The 25,014-nt window shown below is 40.4% G+C and overlaps 3 protein-coding genes and 1 non-coding gene across 5 annotated transcripts; 2 read left to right on the top strand and 2 right to left on the bottom strand.

Annotated features, from left to right (window-relative positions):
- Positions 1 to 889: 889 nt before the first annotated feature.
- On the bottom strand, positions 890 to 961 carry TRNAD-GUC (transfer RNA aspartic acid (anticodon GUC)). Its single transcript has one exon. It is a non-coding gene; the product is annotated as a tRNA-Asp (tRNA).
- Positions 962 to 1,398: 437 nt separating this feature from the next.
- LOC135642979 (pathogenesis-related protein 5-like) lies at positions 1,399 to 2,280 on the top strand. Its single transcript, XM_065159461.1, has 2 exons — positions 1,399 to 1,444; positions 1,820 to 2,280. Exons 1-2 carry the CDS (start codon positions 1,399 to 1,401, stop codon positions 2,278 to 2,280), a joined length of 507 nt encoding a protein of 168 aa, XP_065015533.1.
- A 3,895-nt stretch (positions 2,281 to 6,175) lies between these two features.
- On the top strand, positions 6,176 to 11,569 carry LOC135642250 (kinesin-like protein KIN-7L). The gene is made up of 15 exons (XM_065158231.1): positions 6,176 to 6,411; positions 6,498 to 6,587; positions 6,653 to 6,771; positions 6,870 to 6,983; positions 7,064 to 7,145; positions 7,225 to 7,292; positions 7,379 to 7,456; positions 7,533 to 7,675; positions 8,067 to 8,169; positions 8,253 to 8,333; positions 8,703 to 8,771; positions 8,852 to 8,911; positions 9,026 to 9,178; positions 9,264 to 9,542; positions 10,945 to 11,569. The coding sequence occupies exons 1-15, from the start codon at positions 6,279 to 6,281 to the stop codon at positions 11,338 to 11,340; spliced, it is 1,968 nt and encodes a 655-aa protein (XP_065014303.1). The 5' UTR covers positions 6,176 to 6,278; the 3' UTR covers positions 11,341 to 11,569.
- A 2,105-nt stretch (positions 11,570 to 13,674) lies between these two features.
- Positions 13,675 to 17,292, bottom strand: LOC135642184 (growth-regulating factor 6-like). 2 transcript variants are annotated; one of them, XM_065158105.1, is made up of 4 exons: positions 16,741 to 17,292; positions 15,851 to 16,075; positions 15,051 to 15,387; positions 13,675 to 14,763 (listed from the first exon to the last, which is right to left on the bottom strand). In XM_065158105.1, the coding sequence occupies exons 1-4, from the start codon at positions 17,153 to 17,155 to the stop codon at positions 13,917 to 13,919; spliced, it is 1,824 nt and encodes a 607-aa protein (XP_065014177.1). In that variant the 5' UTR covers positions 17,156 to 17,292; the 3' UTR covers positions 13,675 to 13,916. The 2 variants fall into 2 exon arrangements, with proteins under 2 accessions (XP_065014177.1, XP_065014178.1); XM_065158106.1 differs by lacking the exon at positions 16,741 to 17,292 and adding an exon at positions 16,259 to 16,677.
- Between the last annotated feature and the right edge of the window lie 7,722 nt (positions 17,293 to 25,014).

Below are 25,014 nucleotides of genomic sequence, written 5' to 3'. Positions count from 1 at the left end.
AGCTGACGAGGGTGGGAGATATCGATGCGCGCAGCCGACGTGGACCACTCAGAGGTGGCCCAGGCCACGTGGGCTCGACGTCCATGGTCCATGTTACGACCGCGAAGATACTTGACCGAGTCTGTGACTCGGTGAGTTCCCGAGATCCCATGCACGCTCCTTTTGCAGCTGTGGTGCCATGGAGTTATTAGGGGATGGGGTCTCTGTCCTTCGTCCGTAGGGCACACTGGCCAACCTGCCTCTCGTGCTGTCACAGCACCTCTAATGGCTCCCTCTCCTTAACTCGGGCTCTGACAACAGGCTAAACGAATTACCACTGTTCAATCGTTCGATGATTCGACGAGCCTCGGATTTGGTAGCGCATCAGAGTCGTGAGGGCTGAGATGCTGCGGTTGTCCGATTCTGGATCGTCTCCTTGCCGATGAGCCGTCCTTGTTACGTGCTGTCCCACTTCGGCCGAGTGCATGAATCGGAGATCATGTAGGTATCTGCGTTTTACCAGCAAGGAATCTTAGCCTGCACGAGGCTGCGAGTCTGAGGAAGAGCTCAGAGCAGTGAAGTCGATGTTTGTCGCTGTCGTGCATTTTGTTGGAGGAAGAGGGAAGTGTATCAGGAGGAGGGTTGGTCCCTGAGAAATATGTGAACAAGAGGAGGAAGGCGACGGGGCCACGACGGGCCGGCGACCCCACGGAGGTGGGAAGTGGCAGCGACGGCCGCTGACATGACAGCAATTCCACTGTCATTTTGGTGGTGGATGAACTTGGAAAGCGTTTGATGGTCCACAAGTCAACTGACTGCAAGTTTTCTTGGGTCGTCAATTGTTACTTCTTGTTGTTGGGCCACACTGGGCCTTCGAAATTGGAGCCACTGACAAAAAAAAAACAATAGACGCCGTTGCCGGGGATCGAACCCGGGTCACCCGCGTGACAGGCGGGAATACTCACCACTATACTACAACGACATTGTTGTGGATATGTCGCTATCATAAAAATATAAATACTAATAAATTTCAAGATAACCGTCCTCGAAATATCTTCACGAGGCGGATGTCACCGAAAGCTTCCGAGGCCATTCCGCCTCAGACATATGCAGCCTTTGCTGGTTAGGGTTAGCTGCCGACGTATTTGTTGGAAATGTACATCTCAACATGAAGACTGATCGGAGCAGATGAAGTTCTAACAGGGAACTACCAGGATGAACCAACTTATGGTTCACCTAACAGAGCAATTGCGACATAACTTCGTAGGATTCTTGCTTCTTCCATAAATAAAGTTGTTCTGTGGGCAAAGCCTTGGCATGAGTTACCTGATGGTGTCACCTTCGTCCCCATAGAGACCCCTCTCGACCTCCAATGCTCGTGACAGTCTAAGTCCCTCGCACAAAAGAAGACGACATCACATGGAGGTTCTTCATCCTCTTTGGATGAAGTCCCTCTTCCTCTTCGGTAAGTTTCATCCTTCACCGCCCAGAATGTCAGCATTGAGTTTTATTATTCTTGATGAAAATAATAGAATATAAGAATAATTATTGAAAAATCTTTATCGAAGATAAGAAGTTTTAGGTTGAATATATTATCATATCCTCTCCTATTTATATAGATTAGGAGAAAGAATTTCCCTCATGCCTTCGCGTAGAGCAAGAGCAGATCATTGCTGCTGTTGCGATTGCTGTTACTGTGAGGACACAGGTGTTCCTTTCGTTCCCCTTAAGTCTGTCCTTTTGTTCTCCTTAAGTCCGTCGATTGTTGGTAGATCAATAAAAAGGATTGATCACGGAACCTCTTAAGAATTTGACTACAGTAAAATTTTATTTTTCTCAGCGGCGTTAGTCGCTAGCCGAAGGCAAGAGCGAAGCTTCGCTTTTCTTACCGCCTCCTTCTCGGCACCGCCTGGCTGGTCCGGTCCGGACGCTTCTGGCCCCGCACCGGCTGCGCCTTCGCCCCCTTCTCCGCCTCCGGCACCTGTGACACTGGCGACTGCGGCGGCGCCCTCCGCTGCACCACCGCCCGTCACCCTGGCCGAGTTCACCCTCGCTGGATCCTCATCCGGCGACCAGGACTTCTACGACGTGAGCCTCGTCGACGGGTACAACGTCGGCGTTGGGGTGCGCCCATCGTCGGCGGCGGCAACTGCCGGTACACGGGGTGCGCGGCGGATGGCGGGTGCGACGGCGGCCTACAGCTACGCCTACGACGACGTGACGAGCACGATCACCTGCGCCGCCGGCACGGCCGTCTACGTCGTCACCTTCTGTCCCTCCTACGCCGACTTCAAGAGTTGAATATGTTCATGAAATAAATACTGTCTTCTTTGGTCTCTTAATTCTTGTTGACTAAAATCTTCCATTAACACAATTAAAGATTGCTCATCTGTATGTTCAAACCGTAAGGTTGACATGCAGACGATTTTAGCTCATCGAATGTTTTGACCTTCAGAAAAGCAAGTTTGACTCCCACGATTGAACGGTGATAGTATATGTACTCAGTTGACATCGCGCGCTGGCTCGCGGAAGGATCCTCCTCTTGACTTGGAACATGAATCAATTCGATCCAGACAAACGGCAGGTGCATCTCATGAGGTGTTCTTATCATTTGCGAAGAAGTCAACCGCAGGACTCGTAACGAAACTTCATACTTTGACTAAGTGACTCTGGTAACTTAGCCGCCATGCTTACATCAAACAAAACGACGGTCTCTCCACCACCATATAATACAATACCCAACGCCCGACGGTTTTACCAGCCAACCAACAGATGGAGAGCACTTCGTCTCCTTCCCACTTACCATCCCACCGTGAACATGCAGGCGCACGATCAGCACCGCCACTGCCTCAACACTCGGTGCGGAAGCCTGCAAGGAAGCCACGTAGGAGGGCAGGGCCTCTCCCGCCGAGGGTGTACCTCGCGGACCCCCGGAGCTTCCGCCAGTTAGTCCAGAGTCTCACCGGCGTACCGACGTCGCAGCCCCTTGATTTGGCCCCAGCCTCGGCGCAGCCGCCCACGGCTCCTCATCTGGCGACGATGGCTGCGAGCAGGAGTGGCGTGGCTGGCCATGGATTAACAGCGGAGCTCTTACCGCCTTCTTCCTATCCGGCTTGGACTTGATGAACTCCGCGGAGTCGTAGGACTGTGGCATCAGTGGAGGATTCCATTGGCAGTTCTCTCTGGGCACTATACAAGTCCGATATCTTCATTTATTGTTGCTTCATCACATAATATATAGCATGTTAGAGCTAGCCCCAGGATATTTACCAAAGGATAATTTTGGCAACACAACAAGATAATAAAGCGGAAAGAATAAAGCGACAAGAACAAACAAAACACCAGAACACCAGATATACGTGGTTCGGTCAATTGACTTTGACCTACATCCACGGAAGAAAGAGGAGCAAATTACTACTATAAAAGAGGGACACTTACAAATGCCTTAGGAAATGTTCCTAGGCCATAAAACACCTTCAGCTTCCTAAACAAGAAGACTTCAAACCATAAGCAGGTTTTCTTGTGATGCCTGCTGTACTTCTTGTGGTGTCTGTGGTACTTCTCGTGGTGTGTCTAACATCAAAGCTCAGGCCCTTATTTATAGTTCCAAGACGAGACAACAAGTCTGATTTTCCCGATGTGGGACTATGGGACTTGCCAAACTAACAAATCTCCACCTTGGCATGTCCCAACAAAACTTGCTCCACCTTCTTCACAAAAGCCCCAATGGGCAATCACCAACAATGAACACCAACCAAGTCCAAGCACTGCTTGAACTTGTAAACCGGAAGAGGCTTCATAAGCATATCAACTGGATTGTCCTTCGTATGAATTTTCTGAACAAGGACTTTTCCCTCAGCAATCAACCACTTAGCGGAATTATCACAAGAAACTGCATCTGAATAGGAAGTAGGCTCACCAACTTCACTCGTCTCTTCTGCAACAGACAAAGCATATGCAACCAAATTTGCATATCTTTGTGGTGGTCGAATATTTCTCATATGACGTATATGCCATAATTTGGTGATGTCAGAATCAGACAATGATGATGACGAAACTGCAACTGAACCTGTGACAGTAGTTCCCTGCAGAATATACAAGCTACCAGACCTACAAGCTTTCATAACAATAAGAGCACTTCTAGAAACTTTCATAACTCCACCTTCAGCTGTGTATTTACACCCAAGGGCCTCTAGGGTGCCTAAAGAGATGAGATTCTTTTTCAAATCAGGAACATGTCTAACATTAGTGAGCGTCCTCACAATACCATCATGCATTTTAATTCGGATTGTTCCTCTACCAACAACATCACATGCGGCATTATTGCCCATCAAAACAATTCCACCATTACAAGATTCATATGTGGAAAACAAATCCCTATTGGGACACATGTGATAAGAACAACCTGAATCTAAAATCCATTCATTTTTAGACTTTGTCCTGTCATCAGTAGCAAAGAAAATATTTCCAAAATTCTCATCAGAAGCTACACTAGCTTCAGCGGATTCAATAGTTTTCTCAACAAATTTTTCCTTTTGCTTTAATTTATTTTTCAATTTAAAGCAATCAGATTTAATGTGCCCCATTTTATGACAATATCTGCATTCCAAATTTCTATGTCTGGATTTAGATCTAGATTTAGATCTACTACTGTCAAATTCTCTTTTATCCATTTTATCCCTGACAACCAGACCCTCAGCCTGATTTCCTTTACTTTCCCCAGTGATATCTCTGTCTATTTGCTCCTTAGATTTTAGTGCAGATTTAATTTCCTGATACGAAACGGTTTCTTTTCCATAAATCAAAATATCACGGAAATGCTTAAAAGATTGGGGAAGAGAACACAAGAGCAACAAAGCCTTATCCTCATCATCAATTTTTGCATCTATATTCTCCAAATCCATAACCAAAGAATCAAACTTATCAAGATGCGAGAGTATAGATGTACCTTCAACCATCCGAAGCATATACAGTCTCTGCTTCAAGTAGAGACGATTCTCCACTGTCCTCTTCATGTACAAAGCTTTAAGTTTGTCCCACATGCTCTTAGCCGTAGTCTCCGTAGCTACCTCCCGTAAAACCTCATCAGAGAGATTTAGAATGATGCTGGATCGGGCCTTCTTATCCATACCCGCAAGATCTTCTTTTGACGTACCATCTGGAATGTTCTCAGCACCCTGAAGTGCCAAATCAACTCCGTCTTGAACCAGAATGGCCTCCATCTTGAGTTGCCACATGCCGAAGTTGACATTTCTATCGAATTTCTCGACAACGATCTTTGATATTGTCATTGTTGCCAAAAGATCCCAGAACCAGGCTCTGATACCAGTTTGTTAGAGCTAGCCCCAGGATATTTACCAAAGGATAATTTTGGCAACACAACAAGATAATAAAGCGGAAAGAATAAAGCGACAAGAACAAACAAAACACCAGAACACCAGATATACGTGGTTCGGTCAATTGACTTTGACCTACATCCACGGAAGAAAGAGGAGCAAATTACTACTATAAAAGAGGGACACTTACAAATGCCTTAGGAAATGTTCCTAGGCCATAAAACACCTTCAGCTTCCTAAACAAGAAGACTTCAAACCATAAGCAGGTTTTCTTGTGATGCCTGCTGTACTTCTTGTGGTGTCTGTGGTACTTCTCGTGGTGTGTCTAACATCAAAGCTCAGGCCCTTATTTATAGTTCCAAGACGAGACAACAAGTCTGATTTTCCCGATGTGGGACTATGGGACTTGCCAAACTAACATAGCATACCCACCCACATAATTCTATTATTCCGAAACTTGCTTCCCTTGCATACTATAACAAGTATAATTTGTCATATATGTTATATCTTTCACTATCAAATATGAGAAATATGCTTATATGTTCAATCGAAATGTCGGAAGATGGGCCATTAAGCCCATATAAATCCATTCACACTGGGCTCTAAGAACATGTGCGTATCACGTGTTCTCTCGTCATATCGGAAGATGGGCCATTAGGCTCGAATGACACGTGCGTAGCAGGTGTTCGCTCGTAGTATCGGTAGATGGGCCATTAAGCCCATATAAAGCCATTCACTCTTTGGGCTCAAAGGACTCGTGCGTAGTACGTGTTCGCTCTTAATATCGGAAGATGGGCCATGAAGCCCATATAAATGCATTCACACGTTCGAACGGTGACCCGAGCCCACATAATTCAAACTCTTTTCCCTCTTCGTGCCCGGTTATGATACCGCCCGAGCTCTCTCCCCACTCTTCTAACAAAAGAGGTTGCCTCTCTCTCTCTCTCACATTACTCGCAGCCCATGGAGAAGATCTCCGTCGCCGTCCGCTTCCGCCCCTCCGCCGCTGGAGATCCGCCTGCCGACCGTCACTGGAGGGTACAGGACGAAAGCATCTCCCTCGTAGCCCCAGGCTCCGGCGTCTCCTTCGCCTTCGGTGACACCCTCTCTTCTCCACGGCTGCGCCCGCCTCCGATGCCTCTTACCCTGATCTTTGCTGCTTCTTCTTCTTGTTTGCCTCAGATCATGTCTTCGATCCAAGCTATAACAACGCAATGGTGTACGATCTCCTCATCAAATCCATAATTCAAGCCGCCGTCGATGGGTTCAACGGTGAGTTCGGATTTCTCCCTTGTTCCGCGTAGAGATGGGGGTTCATCACTTTTACCTCCCGCCAGGAACTGCTTTCGCGTATGGCCAGACGAGCAGCGGCAAGACTTTCACCATGAGTGGATCTGAGGGGGAACCCGGAATCATCCCTCTCGCTGTCGAGGACGTATTCCGCACCACCAAAATGGTATGTGATTCGACTTGCTTCCTGGGTTCGGTTTTGAGTGTTTCTTCTGGAAATAAAAAGGTTAAATAGAGACTTCTTTGGGGTGCCGATGGGAGCAGACTACGGATCGCGAGTTCTTGATTAGGGTGTCCTATATGGAGATCTACAATGAGGAGATTAACGACCTGCTGACATTGGGGAACCAGAAGCTCCCGATTCACGAGAGCTTGGAGGTGAGACTTGATACTAAAGACAACAGTCGGGAAATATCGGTGGTTATTTTGTCTGATAAAACCTACCATTTCGAATTCAGCGAGGATTTTTTGTGGCGGGGCTCAGGGAGGAGATCGTGAACAGTGCCGAACAAGTGTTTGAGCTCCTCAAACATGGAGAAGGTATATAACAACTCATTGCCCTCAAAATGGCACCTTTAAATTACTGCCTCTTTGAGTGCAAGTGAAATGTTGGTTGCAGCAAATCGACATTTTGGTGAAACAAACATGAACGCTCGGAGCAGCAGATCACATACTATCTTTAGGATGGTATATTTCTCTGTCTGTTCTTGTAATATGATATCTGTGATGCTATTACTCACTATCCTTTTATTCGAAATCTGCTATTTGTTTAGGTCATTGAAAGCAGCAAGAGGAATCCCATGAACTTAGGGGATGTATCGAACACGGATGCAATCCGTGTTTCTGTTCTTGTGTGTTTCCACTTTCCTCTCAACTCCAACTGTATTTATCTTTTTTGAAAACAAAACTTACTATTTGGTCTTACAGAACTTGGTAGATTTAGCTGGTTCAGAGCGGATTGCTAAAACAGGGGCTGGAGGAGTCCGTCTGAAGGAGGGGAAGCACATTAACAAGAGCTTGATGATTCTTGGCAATGTGATCAACAAGCTTAGTGAGAGTGGAAGGCAAAGGTACTTCAACTTCCATGTATTTAATTATCCTTTATATTTTATTACCTAAAATTTGTAATCTTGACATGAGAATTCTGATTTTTCTCTTGATTGAGAACTTTTTTCTTTCTATATTCATTTTTTGCTATGGTGCTGTGACTGCGCTAATGGTGTTTTTATATTATACATACCAACTGTTCTTATTTTCACATGTTTTGCTATCGAGCTGTAATTTCCAATTATAAGCACCACTTAACTCAATCATGTATACGGACATTCTTGAATCTCAAGCAAGTAGCTAACCATTGCTGAGTCCAATCTCGTAATATATGTTAAATAATTCTGGAATTTAATTGAATAGCAATTATGATTGAAATTTCTTGTTGGTTAAAATGAGGGTATGATCATGCAGGGGGCACATTCCATATCGTGATAGTAAACTGACTCGCATACTCCAACCTGCTCTTGGAGGCAATTCAAAAACGTCAATAATCTGTACAGTTGCACCTGAAGAGGTAGGGCTTAAGCCCATGTAGACTCTTCTTAAATTATATTATTATTTTCTTTCATATTTATTTTATATCCCTGATATTTGTAGGTTCACATAGAAGAAACAAGGGGAACACTTCAATTTGCAAGCAGAGCCAAGCGAATTACAAACTGTGCCCAAGTAAATGAGGTTGGTTCTGATGTTTGATTATATAGTTAACAACTGGACAATGTTGCTAGTCCAAAACTGAAGCCTCATCTAGTTGCTATAAGTTCTAGTTCTATGAATTTTGTCCCGCACAGTTTCTTTGGCACACACCCAAATTAACTGAACTTGTCAAAAGTGTATAGGCTTACAAAGAAGGATCCGTCATGTCCTAATTCTTGAGCAGTCTTCTCCCTTTCAATTAGTCATGTTTTTACAGAACCAGGTTATAGTTGTAGGCTAATCACTTTTAATTAACCTTTTCTTTTTGGAATCAGATCATAATTGATTTTATAAATTGTCGGTATATATATGAGTTACTTTTGTTCTAATTACTTTTCCATGATATTATAGATATTAACTGATGCAGCTTTGCTGAAGCGGCAAAAACTAGAGATTGAGGAACTCCGCAGAAAATTACAGGTCATTTCTTATTTATTTTTGTTCTCATGTAAGTGGCTTCAAGTTCATTATGAATTATGATTTTATATTCTGATTTTCAGGGTTCTCATTCTGAAATACTGGAACAAGTTATTTTGAAACAACGGAATGACATGCACAAGGTAAAATCGTGTTCAGTTAGTGAATCTAAAGTTTGTTCCACATGATTTGTATTTATGGGAAGCGCACATTTCCATTTAATTGCTGTAACAAATATCTTGTTTTGTTTTTATCAGTCTGAACTAGAACGTGAAAGGCTTGCAATGGAACTTGAGGAAGAAAGAAAAGCCCGTGAAACTTTAGAGCTTCGCATAAAGGAACAGCAGAAGAAGATAGAAAATCTTAGTAGTCTCTCTATTTCTTCATATAATACTTCAATTTCAACTCAGGTAACTTAACCAAATAGAACTCAACCAATGCTCATTTATCCTGCTCACATAGTGGGGCTGATTCACATCACATCTACATTTGCAGCAAAAAGTTAATTCAACTATCATGTTTGATGAATTAAGTGTATCAAGAAGTGATCTGTTCAGAACTCCCAATTTCAAAGCAATGGCTGATGATTTTGTTGTGAAACGACCAAGTAGCTTCAGGACAGTTGATTCGAACCCCATCCTTGAAAATTTTGACAACACAGCCGATGAAGACCTGTGGATGCAATTGAACAAAGGTTGCATCACTGATCTTGATACGCTTCAAATGACACCAAATATGAAACATCAGTCATTTCCATCACTTGAAATGTCGCTCGTAAGTGAACTATTCCTTTTCATTCTAATGTTTCACATTTAGACCTCTCTGATTTATGTTTATCATTCATGACTATTGTAGTTGAATGTTAAAAACTTTTAGGTAATATAGTTATCATTTTGTCCTAATGATCCATATTTTGTGGTTGATATATCTTAAAACCATCCTTTGTGAATTACTTGAATTAAGGGAGAATTCACGCATGATAGTATGGGAAGGTTAGCAGCTCTGTTGCGGCTGATGGTTGGCAACAGAGATGCACTACTGGAGAACCACAATTTTGTGCAGCTCTGCGGACGAACCAAATAACCAACATGTTAAAGCTCAAGCTCAGGTTGCCATACAAGGCCAAGGTTGATGTTGCTCAAAGCATTGCTAATGAAAAGCTAAGCTCAAGCACAAATTCTAGAGAACCCTGCTAGTTGAGAAGGCTAATGAGCCAAGGCTGAACATACTAGTCGAAGCTCAGTTCTAGCAAACTTGAGAATCTCTGCATGTGCTAAACCTGGGCCACTTAATATTTTTATCAGCTCAGGTTATTTGCAGCCCTCGATTTTATAATGAGTAGCAGGATCTCTATTCAAATGGTGGCATTCTGATTTATTATACACTGAAGAAGTTGTTGCACTATCATTTTAAGCAATGCTTTGTTTAAGAAACACAAAAAAAAACAGAAAACAAAGAAGAGATATATCTCATATATCGTTGTGCCTATAGAGTATACTTCAGACTTCAGAGTATGCAGCATTGGAGGAAAATGGTTGGACAAGTCATGGAAATTCTATGAGCAGTGAAAAGCTGATTTGAGGCCTTGAGTTATTGGATATAGGGTTCTAGTTATAGGCAATAAAAGGAAAAATAACTCAGTATGTTTAGAGATGTGTGGTTTAGTGTAGCAAGAAAACCAGCATTTTCACTGGGACAAATCAATAGCATTGATCATAGGTGAAAGACACAAAGCACTGAGATGAAAAGAACCTAGTTAGTGATGGAACCAAAGTAAGTGTAGCCACAACAAAACCTTTGTGATGTTTGTTTATTGCATGCATGAGTTTTCATCCACCACAACACTCATATACTTTGGATGGATTCTGTTTGATTGTTGTTGTTGCTGTTACTATGATCATGGATTAATTTTGATCGTCTGGAAAGTACCCTTTATTTCTGGGCCTTTAAAATTTCATTTCTAGCCCAATTATTTCCAATCCATTCTTGGATAATATAGCCAGTTTTGACCACAGAATTGTTTTTGTTTTCATCTCTTAGCTATTTCAGATGCAATTGTCATCATGATAATATTTTAACATGTTGATATGGAACAGTTGCTGTATTCAAAAGTGTTAGCGCACTTATTATATTTTTCATGAATTTTATTTGCTGAAAAAACTGAATTTGGCTGAAGGAACCAAGTGTTGATGAAGAAATTAGTTCTGAGAGACAACATAGCTTGGAAAGTGATTGTGGCTTCAACAGAGAACAGCTTGACGCTTTAAGGGAAAAATGTACCATCATGGAAAGGACATGCAGCCTGTTAAGAGAGGAGAAGGCTTCTCTAGTGGAAACTCTCTCCCTGTCTAAACAAGATAATGAGCACCTCAGAGCCCAAAAAGAAGAGTTGTTGAAGGAGTTGAACACCGAAAAGCAAAAGATGAAGGAACTTAAGGAGGAGATCCGGCAGTTTAGTTTGGCATTCCACCAAAGGGAGGGCTTACTTACATCTATCTACACCAAATCAAAGGCCATGATGGAAAACCTCAATGCGTCAAAAGTTTCAATATCTGAAGTATGTGATAGTTAAAGTAGAAGAAGGCCTCTTTATTCAAAGTCAAATGGTTTTGCAACAAGCAAGGTGTCTCTCGACTGAGTGCCCTCCTCGTCTGTACAATGTTATTCTTTTCGTGGTATGTTCTTCCTTCCACACTGATATTCTTACATGTATTCTCTATATTTGGACATCGGATTGAATTACTTTCATCAATTGGCCATTGGTGTGTTTTAATTGAAATGCAACACTATTTGCTTGTGTATTTATTACTGTTGAAGTGCATTCAGCATCATAATATGTATATCTATGATTAATCCAGTGGTTTCTGAAAAGATGATGAGTTTTGGAGCCCTCCTGAATTGTGTATCCTGGACTTATGATTATTCTGACATCTTAGTTCAGCCAATCAAATTTCATTTTTACCGTACTGAAAAATATGTGCAGAATCCTGATATTTTTGACTTGTTGAGTTTTACATTTTGGAGTCCATCAATCCAAAAATCCGGACAGCATATTTGGATGATCCAAATGGCATGGGGAGAGAGAGAGAGAGAGAGAGAGGAACCGTTCTGAATCGTTCTTGTTCTTGGAATATATCGAAGTTAAATGAGTGTTTGGTATTAGTGTTGCTCAGAAGTCAGTACACTGTTCTTTTGCTGGATTTGGACTTCATAAGAAGAAACCCCAAGGTTTTGGGAGTTGCAGTGCTCGGAAATCTAGAATGTGTTTCTTGTGTTATTGCACCGATGAGAGAAACGGAGATACAAGGCAGTGGGTAAACAATTACTGCACAAGCCACAATGCAAAAAAAAAAAAAAGACTAGAAGAGAGACCAAAGACACAAGCAGATCAATTCTTCCACCAATGCTTTGCCAATCATCGTGGTTGGACTAATTATATCTTATCCTAGTTAGATATATTTAGTATCTCAATCTTTAAACTTAAAATTTTTATATTAGAATATCAAAAGTGAAACATCTAATTTCATTTCCTTTAACGTCGTTGGTTAAAGAGAAAAAACGACAACGAAAGTTAAGGCAAAAGGAGAGGATGATGCAAATGTGGACGCTTTGCATCTACATCAGTGTCGCTCGACAACTACATTGATGACTCGGGTTTCACGCTTGGTGACCTAGGCAATCCACAATGCGATGGTGGCGAGTAGCATCATAAGCACTCTAGAGCACACCTCTAGTCATTGAAGCATCACCTAACTGCCCCTTTCTACTGTCGCATCCTACTCTCGAAGCTTGATGGCAAACCACAACATAGTCGCTAGGGCCATCAGCAATGGTAGGGCCATAGTCATTTCCTAGTGTAGGCCAACCACATGGGTCGTCACTTCTACGCATTGTCGTTCGCTCAACAACCCCATCCTCTATCTCCATCCTAGCAAGATGGCCTCCACCCGCTCCTCAACCACCTAGCATCATCATTTTGTGGCCATCCATTGAGGATCTAGAGCTTCTTCGCCTAAAGTACCATTGTTGACTTTGAGGTAGAAAGACAAGAGCTAAAGGATAAGAAAGCCACAAAGTGCGAAGGAGAGGTAGTAGGATCGAGATAATAAGAAGCATAGAGGGGGTGAACTCGTCGTGGACTTGTGCCGGAGACGTGATAGCCAACGTCGAGAGAGTACAAGTAGCTTAGTAGACGTGGCGAGCCACGAGGAAGTTGACACCATGGACAAATGTATCACAAGCCCAACAAACGAAGGTCGCATCAAACTCGTAGTAAATCATCACCTTTTGGTCGCTCTGTATCGATGCCGAAATAGTTGCCATGATTCTTATAGGGTAATATCTAATACGATAGCAAAAATAGTAAATGGAGGGAGGAATCGACCCACACAAAAGTCATCTATATAATTATTTCCCAACCGGTTGTAATGTGAATTTATTATAAAAATAAATAAATATATTATATATGATTTTTATTATATTTATAATATGTAAATATAATAATTTTTATTAAGATATACGGATTGATTAATACATAACTGTATAAATCTCAGGTTCGAATCCAACATTATCTATGTCATTTAATGTAATGAAAATATATTTTAATTTTTTTAAAAAAAATATTTATAATATAAAAATAAATTACATAGATTTATTGGATATAGCATTTTGGGGCTGTCTCATGTGTTGCATGGATTCTACTCCTCTCCTCAACAGTTGAGATGCATGATATGCTTCTCCTATTGCAGCTCAACAAATCCATGGCATCATCTCAAAATCAAGCATAGTTTGTCCCCATCAAGAAGGATGAAGACGCACTGAATTCCAATCAGATGACCAACAATGATACACATAGCATTCTGAAGAAGAACCCAGACAAAGGCACATCCACAAATTGTTGTTGGAAAGACGAACAATATAGCACAGAGAAGCAATTGGTACTTAAATATCATCTCCTCATCATCTTTTCAGTCGAGTAAAAGTTGGTGGAGTGCCATATTCTTCACAACAAGGTCTCACTAACAATCCACACAACACAGAACGCCATCCAAAGAGTTCACAGAGAGCAAACATAATAGAAAGACAAATAAAGACCAATCAAGAAACATAACTTGACATCATCAGTGATGCAGTCCTCATTCCAAAAGCTCAAAGCGAGGGGATGGTTGGAGGACCTACAAGGGTCGGGCCAAGGAGGTCATCGGACAAGCTTGCGGTGCTCTCATGAGCCTTCCTGTTCTCTGCCCTCGGGTTACTCCCGGTGCTGCTCGTAAGAGAACCAAATGAAGTCTTCTGCAGAACACCCGTCGGAGAGGACTCCATCCGAGGGCTTGAATCCCAGCCGTCGGTCAAGAGGTTTAGAGATGACGACGATGAGCAGTTTTTGCTTTGATCCTTGGGCATGCTACTGGTGTTGGCAAGGGCCTCTCCCAGAGGACCAGCCATGGAAGTCTCCCAGGATATCGGTATCCAGCTTATCTGTCTTTGGTTCACCTCACTCAGCACATTTATCCTCGAATCCATGTGAGGGAGACTGTATTCCCGTGACAGCTTAAGGGGTGAAAGCGTAAGGTTTTCATGGTGAGGAGAAGAGGAGGACGAGAACTCTGAGGAAGCCACTGGTATCGACATAGAGAGTTGAGTTCTTTCAAACTGCATTTCTTCTATCTCAGGCCAAGTAATGGTAGAACGATCCGATTGGGTTTTTGACCAATCATCGATGAAGTGGTGAAGGGGATGGGACTGCGGTCGTGGGACTTGGAGCTTCGGAGAAGCGATACAGCTTTTATCTGAGAAAGACCTAGTTGCAGGGTTCAAATGGGAATCGGTAGCAACAAGTTGAAGATCCGCTCGGGATGAGGTGGTTTCAAAGGCATTGTGATGTTCTGGGATTGAAAATAAGGAACTAGTGGGTTTTGGGTTCATAGAAGTCAACATGGAGAGGCTCACAGGATCTTGTCTTTGGTCATTGGCATTTTCCTTGTTCATCACCATCCTGCACACAACAGTTAAGTTAGCAATCGATTGAAAAAGGAGGATGTTGTTACCGATAACTCAAATATTCTGCATATTTTCAGCATAAAATTGTGACAATATTATAACTTACAAATAAAATTCCATTAGAACATTGAAATATAGCAATCGATGCACCGGACAAACTATGCTTAAACAAATGACCAAGAATATGACTAATATGTGGAGATATAAATATCGTATTTTTAATGATTGGAAACAAAAGATATCAATCGAAAACAAAAGTAACGCGTTACTAGTTCTCTTTACATGTTGAATGGTGCAGTGCAAACTTCACGAACATTTGGCTGCAAGGTTTTAGTTTGCGGCTGCGCACTACCAAGGCTGCTGGATGACCCAGCACCAGAAACTGCTGTAGCTGACTGTGAAGCGGCGATAACAGGCATCGCTTTCGCGGCATGGCCAGATTGGCCTTCCACATGCTTTCTTGAACGATGGCGGCCCCGGTTCATGTGACGCTCACAGTACTTCTGGTCGGCGACTGCATCCCTCGAGCACCGCCATTTCTTTCCGTCAGTCCGACGACACCTACCGGGTTCTGGATCAGCATTTCCAGAATATCCCAGATAGAAAGGTCCCCAGCCCACTACAAAAATGAACAGGTTATGCTAAAAAGATTGCTAACTCTACCAGTGACATATAAAAAGTATAGCTGAAATCACATAGTCCCAATAATTGAAATCAACAGGGTATCACAAAAAACAGACTTGTATACATTTGCTTTTTATAAAAAAATTACATACATCTTTAAAAAAATGATAATTATAAATGAAAAAAAAGGAGAAAAAGGTTCAGCAGAAGCTCAATACAGTATTTGAAAGAAAGGTAGAAAGTAACTCTTCAAGAACCACTGTTTAAAAGGAATGTGTTCATCTCTAACAAGCTTAAAGAGGATCTGCCATTAATTCTGTGCCGAGCTGAGATCTTAGGAAATGAACAAGATTTGACTGATTCCTAGAAGATATACTTTTCATACAAGAACAGAAACCAACAAGTTATTATGTGTAAACACTTGTCCCTGTTATTTTCGGAAGAGTAGATAGGCTTACATGAATTTGAACCAAAAGGTCCAGCCGATAAGGGATGGAACCCAGAAGAACTGAGGCTTCTCCTGATAGGGGTGAGCAGATTGGGTGGGATAGCAACTTTGGCAACGATGTACTTGTAAATCAAGGCCTGGTGTTCCAGCTCCAGCCACTGAGATGGGGTGAAGGGCCCTCTCACCCTTGCCAAAACCCCATTAATGTTCACATCAGAGCTCCCAGAATACAACCCTGTACACCAGAAACAAGGAAAGAGTGATAACCTTCTCAGAAGAGGTGACAGAGAGGGGAAGGAAGACGGAGAGCAGATCCTGCACAAACAAAATGTCGACCCCAAATAACAAGAATATGCCTCAAGGGGGGGGGGGGGGAGGGGGAGGAGAGGAGGGGGGCGTGGCTGATGTGTCACAGTACCCATGACTTGCGTGCAACCACCAAAGGAAGAAGCACAACAAGCTGTAGAAACCATCACATCGGATGTTCATATTCCTTTCTCTTCTCTTTTGTTTTGGCATCTTGCAGTCATTTTCCTTCAGAGAAGCAGCAAGGAGTACCCCCAAAGGAAGACGTAATGCAGTAAGCCATTTCCTCTTCCTAGTGGTCTTTATCCCACTTTGCTCTTTCTTACATGAGAAGGAAGAGAGCAGATAACCTCCCAAATGAAAACCAGCGAAGACAAGACCCAACCAGGAAGCACAAAAACCCAGCTTTTTCGCTTGACAAGACTCAGAAAAAAATATATATATATATAAAACAATGGAAGAAAATGCCATGAAAAGACCCTCTACTGATAAATACTGGGATCAAGCAGATCACCACACGCTACAACCAAGCTCCTTCTTGCGCCAAAATCCCAGCTTCGACAACACAGAGATCTAACAGTTGGTGCCGGTTACCTGCACTCCTAAGGTAAGAGGAAGGTGTGGGAGAAGATGCTGATGGTGAGCAGTAGTAAGGCAGGGGCCCTTCACAGCTGAGCATCAAAGCATCTTGCTTGGAGGTCGATGAGAAGCTGAGCATTTGCTCCCCATAAGGGAAGAGAGAGTGGGGGGTGGTGGTGGATCCCGGCAGGAAAGGAGGTGCCTCGTTGGGTGCTGTCACCATTGCCTCGGTTCTGGCCATCTTGAGGGATCTCCAATCACAGTCATCAGGTTCAGCAGACCTCCCAAGCTTCTGAAAGCCACAGCCGGGGAGCCCCTTTGGCCTGCAGACTTGGGCGTTTGAGGTGGTCAGGGAGCAAGACAGAAGGCTGCCACCCCCTGAGGAAGCACCTACAAACCCGTCCATGCTCACCACACCACCGAAGTCCATCTCCAATGTATGACCAAAGTGGCAATGAGTGGAGAGGAGGGCTCATGAGATGGAAGCTTTGGGAGGGGGGAGAGTGGGACCAGCAGAGGCAGCATTCTTATGGTGGTGGGAGGTGCAGGGAGGAGTGAAGTGAAGGCATTTTTGGTTTGGGCTTCAGCTCACAGAAACCAGCCTGGTTTTCCTTTTAGGGTGTGGGGGTGGTGACAGTAAATTATTGGATTTGGACATGCCAACAACAGATTTGGTGGTCTGCTCACAGGTTTTTGACCCTTTACATACTTACATGACCATAAATCTCTATCCACACACAAATCTCATTTCTCATAATATTTCTAGGCAAAGATATATATATATATATATATATATATATATATATATATATATATATAAGCAAGTTCTTCTATTCAATTAGGAGCACTAAATACAAAATCTAAAGATGATGGTATGATTTTCTAATACCCAAAATATTATTAACCTGACAATTATGTACATGATTTAAAGTTTGAAGATGCTGATTAGTTGCAATGTTCTGATACCAAAAATTTTGTAATCATAAAAAATATTTTCATATCAGTATATTAAGTGTCAAATGTAATACAATGAGGTGATAACAAAAATTAACCAAAGTAGAACAATAATTGTTTGTGGTCAACTGTATGAATGTTGTATCAGCATTGAGATCTACAAACAAAGTCATAATGAAGATTAGGACAGTGTAGCTCAATATTATTATTCAACATCTTATTAGCTTTGCCATTAAAAACAAGTAAATAGTAAGTATCATTGTTATGGTCTTGAAGTATCAAATGGCTGTGGGATGGATGAGATTATCTCTGATTAATTATGTTCTTCTACGTATCGAAGTGCAGTTTAGATGAGAGATTGATTGATGACCTCTCTCTCACAAAGCCAATTTAGACTTCTCCATGGCCGCCAACGTGTGGTGTTGATATGGTAAGAGAGGATGAGGCTGCCACTTTCTCCTTTCGTAGCGAACTCCGGTGGAAGTGTTCATTGCTCCCTCCACGCTAACCTCATAAATCTATTGCGTGAAAAGGTGAGTGGGTGTGCATTCGCAAAGATGCAATCGCACGTGATTCCACCACCCAATTCTTAGACCTATTGAACCTTTACCCAACCCCTCTCTCTCTCTCTCTCTCTCTAGTATTTAAAGTATTTGATAAGTCTCTCTCTTTCTCTCTCTCTAGTATTTATAGTTTCAAGTATTTGGACATCTTAAATGTTAACATAATAGTTTAAAAAATAATTTATTTGAGGATATATTGCAATGAATGAGATATGTATATAATCAAAATAAAAGATTTAAGTTTTGCATCATCATTTTTTGTGTTGGATGCCAATGTTTTTTTTGTTAATAACATGATTATTAAGTTCATCATTGAGCTCAATATATTAAAATATTCAACAGTAAAAGTACGAAGACTAATTTTTGATGAATATATATATATATATATATATATTGGTTATCGGTGTCTCTTTTCTTCGCCTATAGATCGATAAATTTTCTAACTCAATAAAAATTAACTGTGATAAGGGAAAAAAACTTATGCAACACATGTAAAAACATATATGTTGATATATGATAATAAAAAAAATTATATTTATTTATTTTTTTTATCTTAAAATAGATGTTGATAGATAACTTATTACATATACCGTTTCTTCTGAAAGGATGAGCCCTTTATTACTAATAAGAAGAGGTGGGGTGACGATGATGCTAGAAGGTAAAGGGAAGACATAGAAACAGTGACGAGAATAAGGATAAGACCTTATTACTAACGAGGAGAGATAAGATGACGATTACATTAGAAGGTAAAAAGAACGATAATACTGGTGGTGATAGTGGTAAGGAGGGGTGGTACCGCTCGTAATGAGAGCAGGAAGTAGAGGCGATGGGCAATGCGAGTGAGTGACTGGTAGAAGATAAAAAGATATTTTTTATCTAATTAATAAAAAAAGGACCCTCTAAGATAAATCAATTAAAGAATGTCATTAGATAAAAGCCCAATATGTGATATTTTCTATGTAAAATGCTCGATTTCCTTGTATAAGTCTCCCTATTTTATTTATATTTATAGTTTAAAGCTTCTAGACAAAAAAAATTTGATTCAAATGAACTAGTTTTCAATTAAAAAAAAAAGTTGACTGTATAAGTTACTCTTTGCTTAATTCATGTATCATATTTTCTTTTAGTATTTGGACATCTTAAATCTTAACTTAATAGATAAAAAAAATAAAGTATTTAAGGAGATATTTCATTGATTATGATACATACCGAATCAAAATAATAAAACATTAAACTTTGTGTCATCGTTTTGTGTTGAATACCAATGTTTTTTTGGTTAATAACATAATCATTAAGTTCATCATCAAACTCGATATATTAATATATTAAATGGATCGCATAGTTTTTAAGTAAAATGCAGGAATCCTATTTATAGCATACTAATTGTAAATGGAGAGAGATGAGATCAACAGTAATAGCATGAAGAAACTACAAGCGATTATGATGATTCTAATTGTTTGTTTTTGTTTTGTGTGTGTTATCAGTGTCTCAATTCTTCACCTATCGACCCATAAATTTTCTAACACAATTAACTGTGATACGGTCAAAAAGCTTATGCAACACATTTGCAAACGTAGGTGTTGACATATGATAATTAATAATCAACAATTAATAGATATTGACATTTGATAACTTTCTACGTATGAAAAATATTTTAAAATTAATTTAAATTATTTAAATAAAAAATAGGGAGTAAATTGATTCTGCATCCACAAATATAGATCGAGAAAAAACTCACAATCTTTATGCTTAATAACACAACCTCATGCATGCTTACTCAAACACAGATCTCCATAAAGCTTTTGTTGGTGCCTTAATAATCTCATCTTGCAAAGCTAATGGTGGCATTTTACTGTCACCAACTTAACTCGAGAGTACCCCTCGCGTGACCTCCAATCCTGCCAAACTAGTGAGAGATTATTCCATGCATCGATAGAGATTAGGAAGAAGGCACAGCTGTTCCTCGGAAAAGAAGTCTTGTCTCGAACACAAACCTATCTATGTGCTTAAGCTTTTGGTTCCATGGAAGCCATCGGCCATGACATGTCCTCGTTAATCTATCAGTAGCTTTTGTCCTCCTTCGCATCTGATCTATAATGGAAGGCTTAAGCACAATAAACAAATGGTTCACCACAATTCACACGAGCACCCATGCACATGTACAAGTACATGCTCGTGGATAGGCACAAACAAAGGCTTTGAAAGGTGGTGGTCTCATCTCGTGTTCTTCCCCCTCCCCCACCCCCTTCTTTTTGTTGATAGATTAATCGATGTTTAGTACTATAATCACAATATATAACCTTTAAAAAGACACTCTCATCACATGCAAAACAAGTCCATGAGAGTATTACTATTTGATCGATCAGTACGAACTTAATTCAAAAACTCTTATGTACTTGTTCATTTTGGATCTGATGAATTTATTGGATTTGGTTTGACTCCCGTATCTATACTGGATTATATTATATTATATTTATATTTATATATATATATAATATAATTCATGTTGATCCTAAATTTGGAATGTGAATCCATGTTTTTATCTATTCAAATTTGAATCTTATATAGATAACACCCTAAAGTCTCGAGTCCCAAATATAAGTTGCTCATTTGAAGTTGTTGGTTATTAACCTACGTTAAAACTATATAGGATGGATTTGTGTAAATGACAAGTATTAATTGTAATAGTTTAATTTAGTTTCCTAAGTGGATGAAGATTTCAACCGTCTTCCAAAAGTAAACTTCAATATTTTTTAATTAATTATTTTATATTTAATAAATTAATGAGTTAGTTATCTCATCAAATCAGAATAATAAGATATTTGTAGTTTAGAGAGAGAATGGATGAGGTAGATAATGTAAGAGAAATTTTTTTATCATTATTTATCGGAAAAAATCATTATCAATATGTGAATCAACTAGACATGGTTCAAACCCAATGACATAAGAGTACCGAATATGATGACTAAGATGGCTCCTAGGTGTAAGCATCGAGTTCCTAGGACGCTACCTGCACTAAAACTGATGTCAAGAAAAAATTTTCAACTCAATCTTTTTAACACTTAAGTTAATGATCGAAGGTCCCTAAGCGGGTATGATTTTTTTTTGGAAAAATGCTCCTCCTGACATAGCTTCAAAGATTAATTTTTATACTAGACTTCGGAGTGGACAATCTGAAACCACGTTGGCAACAAGGGAGAGAGTTTCGAATGGCAAATCTTAGACTTTTATCTATATGGGTAGATGGGCGAAGGGTAACATGTACCGTTTCTTTTTACGATAGTTTTTACGTGATCGTTAATATATTTCTTATCAATTATATAGTGAAATAGATCAATTATATAGTGGTGTACTAGAATAAAACAAAATTTGGGAGAGACACCCTTGGGATAAAACATCATTAAAGTTTAGAGGACCATCAAATGTCCAAAGTAGGTAGATCTATAACCAAGAAATCACACACATATATAGGTAAAAGAATAAAATGCAAAAGGTTACAGTACAGATAAAGATTTGCAAATATCCACTTTCCAGCCTTTCATCATTGGATATGAAATGTAGAGCAGCTACAGTACTATGTTTGTCCAAGTTGGAATATGTGTTGCATTGTCTTACATGTCCTCCTCATCCATTATTGTCTCCTTTGCTACGATAATGGAATATCATGCTGTAAAGTCTAAAAATATATAAAACTATTGCAATCATAATATGAAAAATATAAAGTGAGCCGATAAAATTTTAGGGGATAAGAAACAATGGAACTCTTCTTACTCGGAGAGAAGATGAGGATTGGTATGATCAATATTTCGGGTCAATCAAGAGTTAGCGTACGAGAGCTCGATTAACTACATTTTTCATATCAGTATGAATAAGGTAAAATTGATTTTACTCAAAATAACTATTATGATATTAGAGACTCACTTGAATTATTAGTAATCATCATCTTATCTATCATAATATAAGTTAATTAGGAGGCAAACTATTAATATTCAACTTTGACACTGATTAACAAGTGCAATAATCATAAATTCATATCGGTGGATTAATAATCATCTTATCTTATCATGAGATTTGATAATCTTGATCCATGAGATGAATTAATATTTAATTTTAATTTAATTAATAAGCATAATAATGAATTTTTTTATAAAATATATATTAGATATTTTTATCTAAAAGAGTATAGTATTAGTTTTTTACCCAAATGTGATGGGTGATTGATGGAGAAATATTTTCGTTAATTCGATACAAAACAAAGTGATCACAAGGGGTAAAAATCTAATACTAAAACTTTTTTGGTAAAATATCTATCTAAATAGGTTAAAATTATTATTATTATTATTATTATTATTATTATTTAAGGATGCAAGTAAAAAAAGCACTACCCACCAAAGCAAAAGCGTGGTGTATAAAATCGACCCAAATCAGGGCCATCAATCATGTGGCTATCCATGCCCCACGCTACGGCGGACCCCACAGATATCAAGATAGTGATAGTGACGAGAAAATAAAGAGAGAGAGAGAGAGAGAGAGAGAGAGAGAGATGGATAGAAAGAAGACAAAGTCATCGTCGTCCTCGTCTTGCCATCTCGCTTCTCTAGTCTCCCCTGGAATCCAACACCGAGGCGTGACAACGATGTGTCAACTACTGATGGTCCACATTGGTCACCCCAAAGACAAAAAGTAAAGGTCCCTCCCTCCCCTTTACCTACAAGTCCTACTTGTATGAATCTTTGTTGGTCATTGAGCTTTCAATGTCTGATGTTTTTTACATCTTTTTTCTCTCTTTCCATCTATACATCATCTTAGCTTTGAGCGTTGTTATTCGTCAAATCGGTGAAGCATTTTAACATGACTTAATTCTTACCATCACAATGTAACCCTGATCTAAGTAGAGAGAGAGAGAGAGAGAGAGAGAGAGAGGACGTAGCTAGTCTCCTTATGGCCGACACAGTTGAGGGGCTCATGTTTCTCAATAATCCTCCATCCCCACCACCTTCTTTTTCTTATCTGTCTTAAATGGTAGCTTGTGGGAGCAGAAGGTCCGATACCCACTTTGTTAAAGTCTGACATTTCTTTTCACGTTCAAAGTCACATCATTTTTATTACTTGTATCGATGATAATCGATCAAGTTAGTATGACATGATCGAAAGAGAGGTTCGAATGTTCGCTCGATAGTTATAAGGTGTTTGAACGCTTGTTTTGTGACATCGAATCGAATGATTGTTTCTACGATCGATTTTATAAAAATCAAAATCGAATGATTTTTATGATGTTTTTGACTGAGGTTTAAGTCGATAACATAATAAAAAATAAGAAATATCGATTATCATAACTTGATAATTTTTAATTTTTTTATTTATTTTAGACTAATGTTCACACGGGGTTAATTATTGATCCAAGTTATGATTAAAATAAATATTTTTTCTATCATTTAGACACAAACAAACATGAAGAAAATATACCCTTATCGATATTATTAACTGAGAAGTAACTATGTTTACGTCCAATGATTCAGTGAACATTGTACCTTTCTTCATTATTGCGTGCGTGAAGGACATGTGTTAGATCTGAAACTTTCGATAGACAAGCTTTTATCTTCTTCTTTGGTGGGTCAGATAAGCTCCATCGCCACATATTTCTCCCGACTCTCAACTTACTACTAGACAAAGTTTGCATGGAAAAGAAGACGGACGGGAGGATATGATGACGGCCTCTACAGGTCTTCCCTGTGGGAACTCCATGATACTACTATTCCGGGTCAGCCGAGTTGGACAACTGTGGAGAGGAAGCAGCACGCTGGCTTCCAATAAGCCCCACCTTTGGTGCCTCGGGAAGTGCATGGCTTTGGAAACCGACCTTTGTAGGCGGGTCGATTGTGGACAGAACCGCCTCCTTTGGCCATCTTAGGGTTGTTCATGCCCCTCCGTGGTTGGCTTGCGGCTCAATGATTAAAGAAAGAAAGCGGAGGACGAAGGAGGGGGGAGAGAGAGAACACAGGAAGGAAGGTAGCATGGGAAGGTGCGCCCGAATGGAGGGGAAGAAGCGACAGGAAACCCTGCATCATGTGCTGCTTTTCTAGGGTTCTTCGTGCACGCAGCCACAGGAGCTCCATTTAGGCTCGGTATCCCAATGTGATGATGCCATCAATGTTGTCTCTCTCCGGCCTCTTTCCTTGGCCATCTATTCTATTCTATCACACAAACAAGAGTTTTGAGAGGCCAAAGTAGCAGTGCATACCGTGACCAGGTGAGCAAGAGCCTTAGCATGCATGTTTTGCTTCAGAAACAGGAGTTAGGACCAGATTACAGCTTCCAAGGCTTTGAAACGAAGGCACATGGATCCGTATCCTGTCCTGAAATAGAACAAGGCAGTTCCTCTCTTCTCTCTGTCCATCCGTCCTGGTCCACAGACCTACTATCTACACCAGTGTTTCATGCATGTGGATGGAGGCCACAAAACATTGTTTTTATAGGCTGATGATACACAGCTCAGCTGCTGCTTCAGCTCAAATGTTGGCTAATGCTTTTGATACCAACATCAAGCGAGACAAGGAAGCAAATAGAGCATGAGAATAAAGTCAACACCTTGCACATATATACATTGATGGAGTCTCTTTCGGAAAACTCGTTGCTAGGAAGCTAATAAGTGTTTAGGATACTATCCTATCATCAATGTCGACGCTTCCTCTCCAAGTTGGAGAACCTTAAAATAATGGAGAGGAATCAGTGGGTTAAACAAAGGAGAGATTCACATGTAGGGTGCATTTAT

This window comes from Musa acuminata, chromosome BXJ3-7, assembly GCF_036884655.1.
Source record: "Musa acuminata AAA Group cultivar baxijiao chromosome BXJ3-7, Cavendish_Baxijiao_AAA, whole genome shotgun sequence".
NCBI lineage: Eukaryota > Viridiplantae > Streptophyta > Magnoliopsida > Zingiberales > Musaceae > Musa > Musa acuminata.
The sequence above is the reverse complement of the archived record's forward strand: the minus strand, read 5'-3'. Positions and strand labels throughout refer to the sequence as shown.